Genomic DNA, 20,713 nt, shown 5'->3' with positions numbered 1-20,713 from the left:
CGGACGTGAACAGACAGCTACAGACACGGAGCGCATAGGCCTACTTTCACTTTCTGTGCGTATTCACGTGAAAAGATAATTAGTAGCAAAACAGCAATCAAATATTACATGTCAGTGAGTTTTGTTTTCAAATGTTTTCATGCATGTCCAGATAACGGGTGAGGAATGTTTAGGGGACAGACTATCGTGAATCCTGAATTTATGGCTGGGCAAAGCACAGCACCTTTATTTGGACCATGGCTTGTAGCCTTCGAGTCAGCTATAGGCCTTCATTTCTTGCGTTTTACTGTGAGACATAGGCCTATACTTTTCGTTTGGAGCAGCATACCGGTAGGCTATCAATGGCATTGGGTCACTATTAAGTTTCATTTATGAAAGAGTGTCGGGATGTCCATCCGCTTATTGCGAGATAAGGCATCCGCTTTCATTCATTCATTCACTCATGGAACGTGTGTTGTGCTGCAAGGGAAACCTTATTCCGTATAGCCAAAGAGGTCTAAGATAGCCTAAATTTAGTTATTTTTTAAATTATGCATGATTTACTTTTATAAAATTCGTAGGCTGATGCCTGGCAGCAACAATTGTGTTTAAATGTAGGTTAACCTGGGGCTGCGTGCTACTGTAGCTTGAGAGCAATGTGTTGGAGACTCATGGTGTAGGACAATGACTTTGTTGGCAACAATATTAAACCAACCAACAATATAAATGATTAAGAAGAGCTATTTTATGAGTTAAATTGAAACAAACTTATACTGGCTTTTATTTGTCCGAATCTGAGGCCCAGCTATAAATAGAATCCCGGCAGTAATTTGAGGATTTAAGTATGCACGTGTGTTTCAAGACTTGTGCATTTGAGAGCGCTCTCTCAAGGCTGTAGACGATAATTTTTCATGTAGGGTTCATGTCAGTTAATATAAATGAACATTTAAAAACATGTTCAATTATATAATTTTTTTCATATATAAGTCGCACCTGACTATAAGTCGCAGGACCAGCCAAACTATGAAAAAAAGTGCGACTTATAGTCCGGAAAATACGGTATATATACTTATACTATACTTATACATCAACACACACACACACACATACACATGCACACATACTAGGGCTGTAACGATATGCGATTCTAAACCGAAATCGTCACTCATATCCACGAATCGCGGGTTTCACGCAGCACTTTGCAGCTTTCGCGGCCGCATAAGCAATAAGCAACACACATCTCCCGCTTTACTTACTGGTAGCCTACGTTGTCCAAAAATAAATAAATGATAATTTCGTACCTCTCGTTACTTTCATTGTAGACTATCAGTACAATTTTACCAAACAGTATAGAAGTAAACCCCCTCTCCCTGCCCCTTTCTCGCTCAATGGACACGCGCGACTCGGCCTGCACAATCCAAATAAAACATTCTCAATCGTGAAAGAAAAGACGCATAGAAGACGACTAGCTAAATTACTATTAAATCCGGTTAGCATCATTAGCATGCTGCACAATACCAATGTTTCCCAAAAGGCCCTGTCCCATGGAGAACAAGTAATACCTTTGGGAAACTGAACAGTCCAACCAGTAGACTATGATAAGCTAGCCAACTATGCTACTTTGTTTACAATATTTCCAGCCTTCAACCAGACAGCTGAATTAAAGAGGTAGGCCTAGAGTTGTAATGGAAATAGTAAGCCTAGGCTATAGGCTAATCTGCATAAAGTGTGCTGTCAAAGTCAAAGTCTGCTTTATTGTCAATTTCTTCACATGCCAAGACATACAAAGAGATCGAAATTACGTTTCTCACTATACCACGGTGGAGACAAGACATATTCTACCAATTTAAGTCCACAAACATAACATTCAAGTAAACAATAAAAAAAGTAAATAAGAAGGCACATACAATGAAGAATAAATATCAGAAATTCAGTGTTCTCTCTTTCTGTACTATTTTATATCTGTAGGATATATACTATATTCTAATCCGCTGATGTTCCAAGGAAGGCTATTGAAATGTTATTTAATAAAATGTCTAGCACCCCCCCCCCCATTCCCAGCCCCCCCCCCCCAAAAAAAAAAATCGAGGTTTGTGTCGAATCGTGGGTCAAAAATCGTGATACAAACCGAATCTTGAGGTTGGTGTTTCTTTACAGCCCTAACACACACACATTCACACACAACACATTCACACACACACACACACACACACATATACAGACAGAAACACACACATGCACACACACACATACAGACAGAAACACACACATGCGCACACACACAGACACGCACATACTATTGGTATCAGCAATTATAACGGCCAATACATAATAACAAATTCAGTAGGATTAAAGCAAAACCGAATATTCGTCATCATTTAGGCTGCATTTCCAGTATTGGCGTTACATAGTTGGTCCATCAGATGGTGCAGCATTGCAGCAAGAGTCAAGATGTAACTTAGTTTACGGCAGATAATAAGGGTAGGGTAGGATGATTTTCACATGAAATGTAATTCCCAGTTTTTCTTGAAGCTGAAATAAACCTGAGAATGTTTATTGGACATGCTTGGTTTTTACTGCAGGTATGTTGATCTATACAAGCTAAATGTCATATCAATTAGCCAAGGTAAAATGTTACCGTTAGCATTGGTTGAGTGATGGAGGCCAGTTTGATTGTTGGTATTTATTTGTGGAAAACCATAAATGCGGTTATACCAAGCAAATTGATAACAGCGCTGTAATTGACTGTTATCTCATTCTTTTCTGACCATAGCGTAGCCTACTAACATGAGCTAAGAAATCGTGATGGTTTTCTAATGGAAAATATACCTGAAAGATAACCTGTCTATGATGCATCCTAAACACCGGGCTGGGACATTTCTGCTTGCTAAATAGGTTTTTCTGCATTTGATTCGCTCATAGGTGGCCCTGTCAATGCTTTGTAAAATGTTTAATTAAGACCACAAAAAGTCTCAAAAAGCATGTGAGCTAACGTTCATTCCCAAACACCCACTAGGCTACTTCAATACTCTATTTTCAAAGATGTTTCAAGTAAGGAAGAGCTTGGCTCAAAGTAAAGTAACTAGGGCTGAGATGATGTAATTGACTACATAAATTCGTCAAAGTGAATAATTTGTGTCAACTCGCTGCAATGTAGATTTATTAATGCACCCGTTATCTACATCTCCATTTAAACCAAATATTTTAGAGTGCACTTTGAGAGATGTATCCAGGGCAGGGCTCTACACATATTAGACACATATAAAAATCATTCTGTGCAATGGATGGATGATTTACCAACGTTACATTGGTCTGATACAGTTTTGGCTATGGCTATATGCGTGAGACTGACACGCTTGTTTGTTTGTTTGAAGTGCATGTGTAGGGTTTGAGAGGGGAATCAATGTGCTTTGATTCCAGCTTGGTAGTTGTAGTCTATGCGATTAAAAAGCATGTGTGTGTGAAGTATCCAAACAATGATAACACTTTCATTATGGCTGCTTTAGCCACAGACCTTCAGCTACTGTATATGTATGAACAGCCTAGCAACAGGCCCTTTTGTACATGTCAGTTATTTGCACCACTGGTTAGATGTAAAACTGCATTTCGTTTTAGACTACTGGTATTTAATTTGTGCATTGACAATAAAGTTGAATATCATATTCTAAGGATGACTAAAATCTTGCATATGTAGAAGAAAAATCTTTCACAAAAATCCATGGCATGCCCTCTCTTCTTGATAACTGTTGAAAACTGTATGGAACTGACAGGGATTGTTTTGTTTATTAATAAATAAATAAATACAAATAAAACATTATGCTGATACCTTCTGTTTTTCCCAAATACAATGTAGCCTACATGACCTTTCATCAGTCCAGTTGCAATGGATGAACTGTGATGAACTGCCCTACTTGTGATTGTTTAGGGATTTTAAAGGTTTTATAACAATGCTACAATGTTTTTGGCTAGTGCTACAAAAATCTACCTATCTATCTATCACCTTTGCAGCGCCAGTAGGCTACTTTCTGTGCGGCCCGCACAGACACACACAGGCCAAACAAGCATACACAAAAGTTTCAAGAGTGGGGAATAAAGTAGATGATGGAGACATTGATAAGTGTGATTTATTTTCGCGGAACGAATGTACAGGACTGAGTGGCGGTCATATGTTGTACCGCTATGCGGTACATCTATTTTAAAATTTAGATTGTAGCACCGTTTTATGTTTGTTGGAAGATGTATGAACATATTAGGCTTAGGCTATAGCCTACTCGGTACTTCGGTCATGCCTGTTCTTTGCTACTTGTGAGAGTCCTTTTGTGCGTGTGCATGGGTTGCCTGAGTGGCAAACGTTCTCCAGTCAGTGTTTTCAAAGTGCTGAAAACTAAATGCATCACTGCAATAAATGAATGAATAAATTGAATGACTTGAAGTGAAACATCACTGCATCAATGCAGTGCATCACTTTTAATAAATGTTGAATGAGTTGAAGTGTGTGTGTGTGTGTCTTTAAAAGAGGGACAATACTCATTAAACTTGAAACTCCTTAATGTTATTACATTTGGTGCACACATCAATTACCTCAGTGTATCAGGGACAAAGGTTTAGTCCCGAGTGTTGCCCAGGAACTCCATAGCGCCCCCTTATGTTAGTACGTCTTGTAGCTACACGCATCAAATTTGGTAGGTTTTTGAAACCCCCCTAAGATGAACAACTTTCATATATTCATATAGGTATTTGGGAAATGCTGAAAGGGTGATACAAAGGATTTAAATATCTCGCCACATAAACAGGAAATATGTCATACGTTCACCATGCCTTGTTTGACATGGTTACATCTGGCAACAGAACAAATAACTATTTCACTGGGCTTAGCTTTACCATGCCTAGATATTTCATCAGATTCGTTGTGAACTCACATGTGTCTTATTTTTACGTTGTTGAGGGAATTTTTTATACTGTGGTGTAAGTTAAATAAGTGTGATACAATTTAGGCTTATCTGTTGCAGGGGAAAGAAGACTTTGAGTAAGAAGAAAGTGAAGAAACGTCAAAAAGTCAAGTCAAAGGCTAGAACAAGAACAAAGGTAAGGGTGCTTAAAGGTTCCATTTGTAAGTAATTTATTATGATAAATCATAAGATGACCATGATATGTCATCAGAGATTAAAGATAATATAGAATGGAAAATGTTTTTTCTAGGGCTGTCAAAATAACATGTTAACTCATTGAGTGCCTTTTCCTTCCCATGCGTTGAGTGCCAAAACGTAATATTACGTTTTTAGCTTTTTTTTTTAATTACGAAACTAGACACTCTTAAAGGAATTATCCGGAGTAAAATGCACTTTAGATCGATTTCCGGATGATTGGGGGTACATACGTTGAGTTGACATCAAAATTATGTCATTCGGATGTGTTTTGAGAAAGTTCGATTGTACCGTTTTCAGTCACAACTCGTAGCCTGGAAGTGAGCGGGGCATTTCAATTACGCCGCTACAAAACGCTATTTCTATACCTCTTCTACAGTTCCAAACAACATAACACTTACGTGGTAGTGAGTAGAGGGTCCCTAAAGCCAAACCGAAGTATCCCGAGGTCTTTATGTGGTCGAATAGAGAGTCCAGAATGAATTTCATCAAGCCAGTACCTTTACAGAAATGTTGCCATCTTTGCCGCCACTTTGAGGGGAAAGTCCGTAGGAGTCTTATTGCTGAGTGTGTTGTAACACGCTCTGGAAATTCACAATTTCGTCGCCGTTTTTAAAAAAAAAAAAAAACATAGTCCAGTATTTCTTTCGAAATTGAAATGAAGTTGTATGGACTGGACTATGTTTTTTTTTTTTAAAACGGCGACGAAATTGTGAATTTCCAGAGCGTGTTACACAGCAATAAGACTCCTACGGACTTTCCCCTCAAGGTGGCGGCAAAGATGGCAACATTCCCGGAAAGGTACTGGCTTGATGAAATTCATTCTGGACTTTCTATTCGACCACATAAAGACCTCGGGATACTTCGGTTTGGCTTTAGGGACCCTCTACTCACTACCACGTAAGTGTTATGTTGTTTGGAACTGTAGAAGAGGTATAGAAATAGCGGCGCAATTGAAATGCCCCGCTCACTTCCAGGCTACGAGTTGTGACTGAAAACGGTACAATCAAACTTTCTCAAAACACATCCGAATGACATCATTTTGATGTCAACTCAACGTATGTACCCCCAATCATCCGGAAATCGATCTAAAGTGCATTTTACTCCGGATAATTCCTTTAACACACCTTATATGTGATTTTGGGAACTCTGTGATGAATGGAAATGAAATATATGACGATCGAAAACTCATGAAAACGCACAATCTGGACATTTTATCTGGACATTTAATCTTAAAACTCTGCTTTTGATGGTTGCCGCTTTGGGTTGAATCAGTGACACATGAACGTCAGGTCAAAACCAGGCCATTTCTGTGGGTTTATCACTAGGTGGCAGTCTCGCCAGGTCTCGCTAGGTCACTTCCCGGAAACTTTACAGGCAACACTTCATATTTCATCGAAGACGCTACATCTCCATTTCTAGAAATAAAACAGGGATTTTGATGAAAACTAGCCACTGTTTAGCTTGGGATTTCTTAGGAACAGAGGCATGTAGAAATAAACGGTTTGTACCCACTGAGAGCTTAAAGTCTCACCTTTCAAACAAGCCATAGTATGCAGGGCTTAAAGTTCATTTTTCAAAATGGGGGGGAATTCCCCCCTTAGGTTATTCATGTAGGGGGGATTTACACAATTTGGGGGGGAGGGGGGGGGGGTCGATTCTGATACCAAGTCAAGAATTGTGATTTCGATACTTCTTCGATACTTTTTTAAAAAAGTGTTTGATTTTGGGGCCCCCACCACCCTGACGTCATCAGTAATAAATACTGTAGTAGGATCATTCACAACAGTGGACATCTTAGATTCTGCTTGACTCTCTCCACACACACAAACACACACTGAAAATAATAGCTTATGTGATTTGTTTCTATCATATATTTTTGAATTCATATAGAGTGTATTTATTTAATAATGCATTTTTTAAAGTATAGCATTTTACTAGGAATTACTAGTAGCTAAACATATTTAGTAATTTCAATGCCTCATAAATGTTTAACCTATAACACTTAGGCATATATTTAATGTGGTGTGTAGGTCTAATTGAGTGCACATTGGTGATGAGTAGGTGTAATTGAGTGCCTGTCACTTTAAGAAAATACGTGAGAGTAATTCTATGGAGTAATTAGCCTCCCTTCAGCCTGACTGTTTTAGGCTATAGTCGCTAGTGAATAAAAGTTGTGCATGCAGTATGTGGATGCAAATCATTATGTTTTCTATGTCATTAGATACAATTAATGTTCAAAAAACTAACATGTCGAAGACAATCTTTCTGGGATCAAGTGTTGACGTGACCTGAGCTAGCAGGATAGTTACCAAGGAGCTCTTTCCAGATGTAAAAGTTTGCCATGGTTGCGTAGCCTATTTGCGTAAGCGCAAAGTGGTTCTCTTTCTCTCTCTTTCTCTCTGTGTGTGTGTGTGCGTCTGCGTCTGCATGAGGCTATGTTCAATTCAACTCGGTAGTTGATCAGTCCAGTCAATAGCACCGCATTCACGCCACTTAATGATTATATTAACGTCATCAGACAGGCTGTAAAAGTGTATGCGGGAATTTCTCGCATTATGATGGCTAGAGTTGCGGGACTTGAACAAATTATGCGTAATACCCGCAATCCCGCAGTGAAATTTAAGCCCTGGTATGTGTCCATAGCTAACAATTATCAGGATTGCTGGCACTCTGGGCCAAAGCTTCCGAAAACAGCGCGGCATTCAATGAGTTAATTTTGATTAATTAATTACAGAAAATATAACTTGTTAAAAAAATTAACGCTGATTAATCACATTTCGTAGTGAGCTTTGACCAAGTGCAGTTCTGGCTACAGTGACTGAAGGAGGCAGACGAGAAAGCGCTACTTGGTCCAGTGAATGGAACATTTAGCATTAGTTTAACAAAACGCCTAGGTGTACCTGTTGACAGGAGCGTGTTCTCTGAGATTTCTGCAGTAAGGAATTTCTGTACCGTAGGAGTTAGGAGTCAAGTCCTGAGTATCAACTCAATGCAAGCAAACCGGAAGGTACGAGTTAGCACACCCCTTGATGACAATAAATAACGCTAGCCGCCAGCCTTGTCAATGTTAACTTTGTAAACTTGTTGTTTAGGCTACTTACTATAGGCTACATATGACCAACTAACTAACTGACAAACTCCTTTACTAAATCAACTGCATTACCTCGGTGTTAGGGTACGGCACATGTCAACAGTGAGTGGAAACTTTTACTATGCTAAAAAACATCTCACGAGAATCGTGAAACATTACCTTATCAGTAGATATAGCTCTTTGGAGATAATTTTGCCTGTTGTTAGTCCTTCGCTTCCACAACAAAAGCATTTTCATTGTGTACAGGGGGAACAAGTAATGAGAAGTAGGCTAAGGCAAAGTAAAATATAAATATATCGCGACTCTAGGGGAAGCTCTAGTGTCACCAAAAATACCTGAAACTGATTGCTTTAAAGCAACACCAAAGAGTTTTTTGTACCTTGAAATAATATTTCCAAAATCGTTTCAGTGGTTCATCAACTCATAACAGGGTGAACGGCACTTCTGCATTCGCTTCGCGACCCTCTGTCGGCTATAACTGCACTATGCAAGTTTGCCAGATTGGGTAGCAGATCTGTACTTCGATGGAATGAGACATATAAGAAACTACAAATTTTACTTGCTTCTGATGTCGCAATATATCATACTTTCATAAATTCATGCAACATACTCTACCTTTTCTGTAGACATTGTTATTTCCAAATCCGGTGTTGGTTAACCCTTAGAACCCGATTGACGCAAAGTGCGTCAAAAAACACACCCTTTCTTCTCTGTTACATTGCTCCGGAACGGTTCATCGCAGCGAGATGAAACCTTTATTGCACGACAGAGCAGAAGTGGGGCTTTCCAACGAGACTACACACTTGTCTGTACGATCAAGTATGAAAATTAAAAAAAATCATGAAATTAAATCAAATTGCATCATATTTACAGTCTATACTTCTCTGCATTCACCTGCACACACATTACTCTAGTTTGAATTACTCGCGAACCCGTGATCGCATCGATATGGCAAGCATATCAGATGAAAGAGGGGGCACAGGGCTATCCATTGGTACCAAGTACATCCTTCTGGGTTATAAAACAGACGAAGTGACAGCAAAATAATAACTTCATATAGCTGGACTTACCCCACGTTTGTGTCTGTTCTTGTGGCAAAGCATGTTTATAATCCAATGCTATCATGCGTTTCTCTATGGCAAAGCATGTTCATATTCCGGTTTTGAGATCCTAGCAAATTCCTGCATGGCATCCAATTCAAGGCTCACATTGCATCCCAATTTGTTCAACAAATAAACACCTTTTTTGCCTTTACTTTGTTCATGGCAATGCAGTAAAGAGTTGAGAATTATTATGACTGCATACACACAGGCACGCAGGCTAACATGCAACCTCGGGTCAAGTCAGGTCAGATCAGTTCGTGTCACAGATATGGAGCGCAGAAAGGTCATTTTTCATCACTAAATAAAAAATGGCATTTATTTCCGTAAATCACACAGCAAATATTTCTGTAAATTGCTCAGCCCCAGAGTATCCCTCCAACATGGCAATTATATTGCCCGATTCAGGACAGTCTGCCCTACACACACATGAAATGCATGTAGAGCTGTGAGCTTGCAGTGGTGAGATACATGTCGAAATATAATAATTTTTATAATACACTTTTTATATTGATGGCAGATCTGAATAGCCTAAACTCTCCTGAAAAAAACAATATATAATATATGTGTGTGGCACTTACAATGACCAGAATAAATCCTTATGAATAAAGGTAGTGAAAATGCCCTAAAAACAGCTTAGGGTTCTAAGGGTTAAAGAAATAGCGTGCGTGCGACAGGAAAAGTGCTTTGGTGTTGCTTTAAAGTCTATAATGTTGGTTTGGCTTTTCATTGATTCACTCATCTGCCACAATTTTAATTGAAATATTTTTGAAATACGTTCATAGCAAAAATGGATGCATGCGATTCATTTTGATTAATTAATCACAGAGTATGTAATTAATTAGATACATTTTAATTGCTTGACAGCCCTATTTTTTTCCCTTTATGTGTTGAATAAAGATTGTTTCTGTGCATGGCCACAAAGCTACCATGAACTGGAAACATGGTTGTTTATAAACTTAACCTATGAAACATTTGTTTTTTATTTCAAGTTTGCACAAGCAGTGAGTGTTTCATTGTATGTCGCGCCACAAGTTTAGCAGGAATTATTTGAGTTTGCGTTGCAACAACGCTCATTTATAGCATGGTTTCAAATCATTTGGGCTATTCCTATTTTTTAGGGAAAATCCAGGGCAACTAAAACGTTTACGACCACCCATCTAAAACCTTCAGTAAGGGTCTCCACTCTCAGGTGAACTTGCATAACGGGTCATCACAGCTGTTGCTTCGTTATAAGGCTACCAGGTCTGTGGGGAGGGGCCGCTGGGAGTGAGAGTAAAGGAGTTTTGATCGTGCAGTAATTAACTTATACAAACAACAATATCATGCCTGTTTTTAAGCTCACCTTCTGTATGAAGACCGCAAAATGTTACCGATCCACTGGGAATTCTCCTGACTCCCGCGATTCCCCACTACTGCGCTTGTGTAGCATTATGTAGGCAAGAGTTTGTTCGCAATGTGTGCGCAGCAGTTACAGATTGCGCAACGTCATAGAATGAAAGTAGCCTTCTCCATTGCTTGTGCAAAGCTGATCCTAAATTAATTGCTGGTGGAAATATATAGTTTGTGATTTAGTGCAGTTTAAATGTATAGGCAATTATGGCTATTTCTAAAACTGATAGTTCCGGTCCTTGATTGTGATTGGCTGAATCGCGTTCGATGCTGTTGTAAAATGCAGCATAAACATACACCTTGACCGCTTTTCGTTCTATATTACTGCGCTACCATGACTTGATACAAAAGTTAAAGTAGCTGCGTCTCAACGTTGCTTGGCAATTCAGACAGAGGAAATATATTTCTTGGCGGAAGAATGATTATCTAGGAATAACTCGTTATATTTTTTGTTGCTATGCCTTTACTTTATGAAACTTGGCCAGGTATTTATAACAGTTTTAGAAAAGCAATAAGCCACTCGAATCCGTAGGTTCCGCTAGTGCATTGTGCCTAACAACGCCCCTTAGCTGTTGTAGAATAAGTGTAACCTACGGCCTCTTGGGGCTTATTGCTTATTAAAACATGTCCTGCAGATTTTCTGTATGTCCGGTATTCTAAAAAAAAATCTGGCCCATCTTATTCCCTAGTCTAGTTATAGGGTGGTAAATGGTCTTATAAAATAGAATCTTAGCATGTATTTTGACAGCCCAGAGTGGCATGCCTTTTATGTTAACGTCAGAGAGCAAGGTAAAATATTCTGTGAATCCATTCCATGTCATCTTTAAGAGTTCTAGTCATACAGCAATGATAAATTACCTTCAGATATAATTGAACACAACAACTATCAACTTTCAATAATCAACTCTTTGAATATTATACACTCATTGTATATCTTTATTGTATCTCTCTCTGTAAGTCTAAGTTACCTTTTACTTCTCATTTTGCTTAATCTACAGACGGATGGCTTCGATGGGGCCTTTTCTGTATCTGATATAAAGCTCTACAGTAACCCTTCAGCTTTCAATGTTTACTGCAATGTACGGCACTGCGTGCTGGACTGGCAGCAGAGGGAGGCCTCCCTTGCTCTGGCTTCACACAGTTCTGTGCAGAGTGGTGACTCGGACAGTGAGGAAGAGGAGGAGTACCATGAACCGCCTGTCAAACTCCCCAAGGTCAGTGATGAGGTGGAGATGTTTACACAAGCATTTTGTAACCTTCAGCCAATGAGTTCTCACAATCCTTTCTTATAGTAAATCTAAATTCAGATCAGAATTGTAATGCAACCTGTGTAAGTGCACCATAATAGTCATGGACTGAATTTGCTAAAGTGAGATACATGTGGCATCAATCCTAAATTGCTATCACACATTTCACAGTGAACTGCTATACTTTTCTAGACTTAACTATGAGGGAATATGTGATTGTCAGAATTGTGCAGGAAACTGTCAGAGTGAGCCCATCTGTGAAACTTTTTTGCCAAAGAGCGTGATTTTCATTTCATCTGATAGACCACGATTCCAGAAAAAGTCACTGTAACTCTTGCCATTTACATTTGTAATTAAATTACTGGAAAGGCCTGGCATGCCCTCTTTGAAGGTTTTGGAGGTTTGAAGGACCTTGCACAAGCAGTCATCATCAAGATGATACCAGGGTTTCTCACACATAGACTTTACTTGGGCGGGCCGCTCAGGTAAATGAATGGCCGCCTGAGTATAATTGGCAACTCATTTTATTATTTATTTTTTTCGTTCAAAAAAGAGATGTACTTTCCTATTGTGTTGCACGGTGTAGCATCACAATGCCCTCCCGCAAAAAAAGATACATTTCCCGACATTTTTAGAACTTCAACTTCGACTTCAACTTCCCATAGTCTGGAGTGAGACTATCGTCGTTTTCATACGAGATTGATAGAGAGAGACAGTGATTGGCCTCTCTTTGTGCTATTTTTGAAGACCTACCTATCAGTTGTTTCTGAGGGCGGGCTTTATCTCTCTCACTTTCTGTTACGCATAGCCTGCCTGCAGCAGCGATATGACCAAGGAAAAAAAGAAAATGTTAGCTAACATTCACGGGCCACATGCTACACTAAAGTGTATCTCTGACTATAAACTCGAGGTAAAACATCACATTGTTAGGCTACTTTTCTCCTGCCTTCGGTGGGTTAAATGAAAGACTTGCTGAGGCGAGATTAACAAGTGGTTACTCGCAAATTCATGTTTTGAATTGCTTTGCGAAACAAATCGAATCTGCACTGAGTGCGATTGTGAATTTAGCTCTGCTTAATAATATAATGTTGTCTTGGAAAGTTATTGCTTGTTCACAAGTTATTTCATTTAGCATTATATTCTTTCGGAAATATGCCACCTTTTTCAGCCCTTCTGAGTTTGCAGGTATGTTAATTAAGTTACCGGCATAAGCAGTGTTGGGAACGTTACTTTAAAAAAGTAATTAGTTATAGTTACTCACTACTTGTTCCAAAAAGTTACTGAGTTAGTAACTGAATTACTCTATGATAAGAGTAACTCGTTACCAGGGAAAGTAACTATTTGCGTTACTGTTAAAAAAAAACGTTGCTATATGTCAAAGAATTTGAATTTTTTGAGCAGTTTTGAAAAGCCAGTTGAAATTAGTAGAACAGACAGGTGTTTGTAGGCTACATAACTTTCAATATTTATTAGATAGATAGATAGATACTTTATTGATCCCCAAGGGGAAATTCAAGATATTGCACATCGACAGACCTACGGTTGACTTCAGCCTGTCATAGGTTTTTGTTGTGAGGCAGAAAGATCTAGCTTTTGCTGCTTGGAGGACTTTGCTCCGAGTCCTTCTTTGCTAGTGGATGGCGAGCTATCATCTGTGGTGCAGGTAGGCTATCTGTGTTTTTGGCCACTAGCTTTAGATGCGTGTGTGAGATGCCTCATTAAATTAGAGTTGCTTACAACGGATGTCAACAAAGTCTTCGCTCCTGGATATAATGTACATATTACATGAACGTTCTTGCCTTTGACCACAATGAAGTAGCGCTTATATCTCCACCTTGAAAATGCCAACTTTTCATCGGATTGCTCCTGACCTCTGCTGTTTCATCGAATCTCTACTTTAGCTGTTGCGTGTGTGTGGCGCGTGTGCATGAAATCATGAAACATGACTCCGTCTTAGCCAATCATAATCGCTTACGTCGTTATTAACCCACCTCCTCACTAGCTGTGAGCCAGGGGTGCGTTCGGATTACACAGTTTATTCAATCAATGCAAAGTAAGTAAAGCACCGCATTTTACGTCCAGTAACGTTAACGGCGTTGTAACGTTGTAAAAAGTAATTAATTAGATTACCCTGTTACTGAAAAAATAACGTCGTTACCTAACGCCGTTCTTTTAAACGGCGTTATTCCAAACACTGGGCATAAGTGTGTGTGTGCGCCAGTGTTGTAGTCAAGTCACTATGCCTCGAGTCCGAGTCCAGGTTCGAGTCCCCAGTGTTCAAGTCCGAGTCAAATCCAAGTCCAACGCTTACTTAAGTCATTAAAAAAAAATTCCAAGTCAAGTCCGAGTCAAGTCCACTAGTAGGCCTATTTTGTAAGAGGTAGTGTGGATCATAAAAGGGCCTCCCCCGGGCATTTTCTTTTCATTCTGTTGTTAAATCGACTACACAATTTTAGCGCAGTTTGGGAGGGACAGAAACAGAGCAGGCCCGTCTTGGTAGCTTCTTTCTGACCCCCGTGACTTGAACACTGGCTACCTGCAACTGCATAGTGTTATCACTTCACTGACACTATGGAGACATATTTCACGCCAACAATGGAGATGAAAACTAGCTTTCGGCAGATCATTTCAATTTTTTTGCGCAACAGGCCAAATTCTACGTTCATTTCAGCGAGATGATGTTTTTTTTAAGCTCCCATCGCCATAGGCTACTATTTGCTACGATATTCATCTGTTAGAAATAGAACAAGTTGCTATTTCCTTTTTTTTCGTGCAGTGGATTAGACTATCAAATCGCTCGTTTGAACAGTAACAGTAATCCACTTCATTCGTGGTTTTAAATATAATTGTTTCTGGCCTACCCACGAGAGGTTCAGTTTGTCAGTTTCACTTGCGCAGACACGTAGGCCTACATTGACACGCTACATGGACACTCTACTAGGCAATTTAATGTTATGCTTCTATATTTTATGACACCAAAATTAATAAAGTATGCTATATCTTGATCGGGAAAACTTTTAGTTTATTTTTCTTTCGATCCGATAATAGCCTGCTGCAAATTAACAGACAGAAGCACGGCAGGGCACGCCCCAAATGATAATTAATGAATGGAACCTCGCTTCTCGCGTCAGTCAGGAAAAACACTGTTCACCAAGTCACGATGATCAGCTTTCCAGCAGCTGTGTGTGATGTTTAGCCTATGTTGAGTGTAATCTTAGATAATGTCATGTCATTTTGGAGAACTAATATTGCCTGGTAATACTACATTTACATGGCGGCGGCCATGTCTCCAGGCATTTTGGTGTTGTTAAAGTTAACGTTAGTTTGCTTTGCATGTGAACATGATGTGACTTGCGATGTATGACACAAAGCAGTAGCCTAACATTCCCTTGCACTAAAATTAGCATTACACATAGCCTAATTTAGATATTAAAATAATATAGCAAATTATAGCCTAATGACATATTACAATTATAGCCTTATGATATATTACAAAAAAAGTCAAGTCCTTGACGAGTCATCGCGAGTGCGAATGCACGAGTCCGAGTCCAAGTTCGATCGAGTCATTCAGTGCTCAAGTCCAAGTCAAGTCACGAGTCTCTAAATTTAGCTAATGACTCGGACTCGAGTTCGAGTCTCGGACTCGAGTACTACAACACTGGTGTGCGCGCGCATCTTCTGGGAGGGCAACAAGAACATTCGCAAAAAACAAAACCCATCGGAGTATTTGTTACTTTACTACTGAGTGGGAGAACGGTAAACAGTGCACAACTAGCTAATGACTAGTCTCAAGTCAATCTCACCACGAATTGCCTCCAAGAAAATTATACAAGCTAGGACTGCCACTGTTTTCAGTGTGAACAAGAGCATCTAGTTGTGTGTCTGTCACCATTCAACATTGTGATGGCGGGTGCGCGAGCTGGGCAGCAGCGCTTCCAGCAGCAATTCAAATTTGCACAAGGTTGGCACTGGCACTGAGGTGCCGTGTTTGTGAACTTTAAGGCAGCTTTCAGTAAGACAAAGCAATGATCAGCTATATGTAAAAAATGTCTGGTAGGCCTACAGTGCAACCTGGTTTGGATTATTGTTATAGACTAGATTATGCGACCTAATGTTTCACACAACATTAATTCAATAATAAATAAAATGGGACGATATCAATAACAGTATCCGTAGAAACATTTCGACACAGTAACGCAAAAGTGATGTAAAGTGTCCCACATACTCGCCACTCCCGACCGGTAGCGCGACAATGTGACGTCACAGGAGCGCCATTTATACTCGTGCGTGGTGGTCGCGACACTAGTTGCAATATTCTCCTGAACAGAGGTGTCGCTGTTGTGAAAAGACTAACGCTAACCATGTTACACAGTAGAAGAAGCTGCAGTAAGAAACACTAGTAGCTAGCCTCTGTGATGGTACTTCAGACTTTGGTTGCTGCTATTCACAACTACCATCATCATTATCATCTAGTTTCCAAGGTGTGTGCACAGGTAGATAGATATATAGATAGATAGATAGATAGATGGATATATAGATAGATACTTTAGTCATCCCAAGGGAAATTTTAATAATTTAAACAGTTTAGTTAGCTGGCTAGCTAGCTAGCAGCTGGCTGAGTTTGTGTAATTTCCTGAAGTGGAAAGAGATTTTGTTCAGGCCTTAGTAGATATCCTTTGTTTGAAAATAAATAGTTTCTATTCTTTCCTCTTAATTCCATGTGTTGCAACTCTCGCTGGTAACTTTGTTAACTTATCCAGCAAACTATTAAAAATTCACGACTGTAACAAAACACTGCAACTCTCGCTTGCTCTCGAACTAGTCCATCTTCCGGTTTCCGGTTTGTCGCGCTCAGCTGAGTGGTGCGCTATCGTGTGCTACCCGGCCAAAACCCTGGCGCGACAGAGAGATCTATGTCATTTTGACGTCACATTGTTGTGCTACCGGTTGGGTGCGTCGAGTATGTAGAAGCCTTAACGCGTTACTTTCCATAGGGAGTAAAGAAGTAATGCAAGGGATTACTTTGGATGCTCTGGAGGATGGCTTTATGAAACAGCTCCAAGATATAACGGTCAACCTTAACTATTTAATTTCCTCAGGAAAAACATCCGTTGTAAAATTCTAGATATACTCAAAATTTGGAGGTGTAACTGTTCAAACCCTCTTTTGAGACAGAGCATACAATATCGGTGAATAAAGAAAATGTGAGGGGGTCAAGTGGGAAGCACCGGTTGTTTTGACATAGAATGACCCAGTTATCTTTCTCCCTGTTGCATTGTAATGGTTGGTATAAAAGATTGCGGTAATAACAGTTACCTGTTTTCTTTCCTCCAGATCATTGGCATTGGGCTATGTGGAGTGTTTGAGCTGATAAAGGAGACACGTTTTTCGCATCCTTCTCTATGCTTGCGGAGTTTACAGGCACTACTGGACATGCTGCAGGGCCAGCAACCTGAGAGCTTCCAGACTGAACCACCAGATGTCCTTGGTGTGTCTCATTCCCACACTTATTTTTTTTTAACTATCTTACTAATAGCAGAACTATGTCCATGAATGTTACTCTAATAACACAGGAGGTGACATTTTGGTTTTTGGCTATATTCTAAGAATTGCAATTTAACTCATTGAATGCCAAGCTGTTTTCGGAAGCTTTGTCCTAGAGTGCCAGCAATCTAGACCATTGTTGATGATTTTTGTACAGCCACAGCATATTCTGTGTTATAGCTATGAACATATACAATGGCTCGTTTAAAAGGTGAGACTTTAAGCTCTCAGTGGGTGCAAACCGTGTATTTCAACACGCCTCTGTTCCTGAGAAATCCCAAGCTAAACAGTGGCTAGTTTTCATCAAAATAGAAGTGTTGCCTGTAAACTTTCCGTGAAGTGTTCAGCGAGACCTGGCGAGACTGCCACCTAGTGATAGACCAACGAAAATGGCCTGGTTTTGAGCTGATGTGCAAGCGTCACTGATTCGTCCCAAAGCGGCAACCAAGTTATGATAAAATGTCCAGATAAAATGTCCAGATTGTGCGTTTTCATGAGTTTTCGATCGTCATATATTTCATTTCCATTCATCACAGAGTTCCCAAAATCACATATAAGGTGTGTTAGAGTGTCTAGTTTCGTAATTAAAAAAAAAAGCTAAAAACTTAATATTACGTTTTTGGCACTCAACGCATGGGAAGGAAAAACGTAATATTACGTTTTTGGCACTCAATGAGTTAAAGACAGCTTGTGCAGTGTTTTCATAACATGCTTTCTTCCTTTGGGTAAAAAACTGTAAATGAAAAAGTAATTATGCCAATAACATCTTTATTACTATTGCTATTTAGTGTTTGCAGATCACTCATTCCATTTATGGTTTGATGTCACTAATGCAATACTCCAACCATCAACAGAGTCCCTTTTCCACTTACTGCTGGAGATAACTGTGCGAAGTACTGGAATGAATGACCCTACAGGGCAGGCCCTGACAGCGCTGTCCTGTGCCTGTCTCTTCAGCCTGGTGGTGTCATGGGGTGATACCGGCAAAATCCTACAAGCTGTGTCCACAATCCTCACCAACAATGGTAGTCATGCCTGCCAAACTATAAAGGTGAGACTAGTGTTGTTTTAACCTACATCAGCGTAATTGCCTCTCTTAGCCTAAGCTTACATCAAATGTATGTTGGCTGGTAAATGGGTAGTACTATGCATCTTGCAATGTTATGGTAATAAAATGGCTAACTCTGACATGGTAGAATGGGTGTCCTGTAAAAGTAAATATCTAGATAGGTTGTCACAAAAGCTATTTTTTCAAAATGATTTGGGGGAAAAAAAATACCCTCCAAGTCAGTAAGGATTGGGTTCATTTGTCCAAACACAGCCTTGTGTCACCCTTGTTTTATGACTGTCATACAAAAAAAAAATCAGCCTAATATCTTATTTCGTTGCGTTGAGATATGCCTTTTCAGTTATGTGTATGCAGTATGTCAAAACATGCATCATATTGATTTGACTGACACCAATGTTTAGGGCTTTTTCACTGCCCCCATACCCTGACTGCAGTATTCTCTGCACATCTGGCAGAGAATTTCTAGAGATTTTCTCTAGTCTGCCAAACTGAAGAATAAGAGTAAGAACTGTTATTATGGGCTGGTCAAATTTACTTGTGAAGCAAAATTGGTAGGCAGTGGTAGCGTAGTGTGGATGGCAGTAGCGTAGTGGCTAAGGAGCTGGGCTAGCATGCAGTAACCTGAAAAGTTGTGGGTTCGATTCTCGGCTTCCACCGTTGTGCTCCGGAGACAACGCCCTTGTAATATGATTGACATATGTAAGTCGGTTTGGATAAAAGCATCTGCTAAATGAATAAACGTATGCAAATGTAATTGATCAGGTTGTGTTAACAATGACGCAGACAGCAATGTCATAGCTATACTTAACAGTAACAATAACAGGAAAAAGCCACCAATTTATTTTTACCTTGCCTTGTCATTTGATTTATTTATTCTTGCAGTGGTATAGAATTTTGGTATAGAACACTATTAAACTGCCTAAAAGTTAAGCGACTTCACATCCCCTAGATACATGTTCCTTTGCAGTCATGAGTCAGTGTCCTAAATTGTGAACAATCTGTATCTTCCAGGTGCCAGCCATCCTGAATGCATTACAAAGGAGTGTACAGGCAGTTCTGGTGGGCAAGATCCAAATTCAGGATTGGTTTGGAAATGGTATAAAACATGCAGCACTCATGAATAAGTGGCTACTGGGGGAGCTGAGTATTGATGACGATGAGCACTGCCTGTTGCAGGCTGATGGCTCTTTCCTCTATTTACTCTGCAAGGACGGTCTCTTCAAACTTGGATCTGGATACAGTGGCACAGTGCGGGTAAGCAATAAAGGCACTTCCTTCTGTATGATGTATTGTGAAGGTAGGTGCCTCATATTGTTAGTAATGTGCTCATTGCTGTACAGTGTATTTCTTTTTTTTCTTTTAAAGAAGTGTAGTAACCCCCCCCCCCCCTATGTTCTAACTGTTCCTACTGTTAATATACAAAAATGTAAAAAACAACCAAAAACAAAAAAAATACTTTGTGTCTGAAACTGTTGGATAAGAAAATCCTTGTGGTTTTATTTTCTATCATTATTTTTTCTCTCTCTTTCTTATCCTCTGTAGCAGGAACCTGTAAATCATTTAACAAAAGAGAAAATATGTAAAAACAAATCCTACCTTGTTTTGAAACCTGTTGGCCTCAATAAAGACAAAATGTAAAAAAATAATTTCCCCGGATCCCTGCAAAGTTTTGGGCTAAGCCTTGAATGTTTTCAACAATTGGTGACGAGCATAGGCCAGACTGAGCGCACCTTGAGCTTTAAATTCAATATACCCTACCACTCATCTCGTTTCCTAGTAGCCCCTCTGGTCTGGTAACCTTGTTAATCCCGGTACGGTGTTAACATTACTTATATGTGCTGCAATATGGCTTAAACATAGGCAACTTGCTTCATAGAAAAATTGCAAATGCATATCGTAGCCTTACCAAAAGTAAAAAAAAAAAAACGCTTATAGCACCGTGGCAGAGTCATTGCTATTAAAGGGATCATAGAATTCAAAAATGAGTTTACCTTGGTATAGTTGAATAATGACAGTCTGGTATGTAAAATGGACATACAGTGAAGCTCAGAAACCATTGTTTCTTCCTTCATGTAAAAATCCCACAACTTGAAATGACTGCTGTAAAACAGTGCTTTCTTGTTGTTTACATGTATAAAAGCATA

General features: G+C 39.5%; 1 protein-coding gene across 11 annotated transcripts in view; it reads left to right on the top strand.

Annotated features, from left to right (window-relative positions):
* The window catches only part of mycbp2 (MYC binding protein 2), a 339,346-nt gene that overhangs the window by 14,603 nt on the left and 304,030 nt on the right, over window positions 1–20,713 (top strand). For all 11 annotated transcript variants that reach the window (XM_076264226.1, XM_076264236.1, XM_076264232.1 and 8 more), the window contains 5 exons: window positions 4,989–5,064; window positions 11,708–11,923; window positions 17,291–17,444; window positions 18,355–18,551; window positions 19,581–19,823. In XM_076264226.1, coding sequence (XP_076120341.1) covers window positions 4,989–5,064; window positions 11,708–11,923; window positions 17,291–17,444; window positions 18,355–18,551; window positions 19,581–19,823 — 886 coding nt within the window. The remainder of the gene's footprint in view (window positions 1–4,988; window positions 5,065–11,707; window positions 11,924–17,290; window positions 17,445–18,354; window positions 18,552–19,580; window positions 19,824–20,713) is intronic.

Source organism: Alosa pseudoharengus, unplaced genomic scaffold (assembly GCF_046254945.1).
Source record: "Alosa pseudoharengus isolate Yale_2024_CS ecotype anadromous, Long Island Sound unplaced genomic scaffold, YU_APseudo_1.1 YU_APseudo_1.1_scf_3, whole genome shotgun sequence".
In the NCBI taxonomy this organism is placed as follows: domain Eukaryota; kingdom Metazoa; phylum Chordata; class Actinopteri; order Clupeiformes; family Clupeidae; genus Alosa; species Alosa pseudoharengus.
The sequence above is the reverse complement of the archived record's forward strand: the minus strand, read 5'-3'. Positions and strand labels throughout refer to the sequence as shown.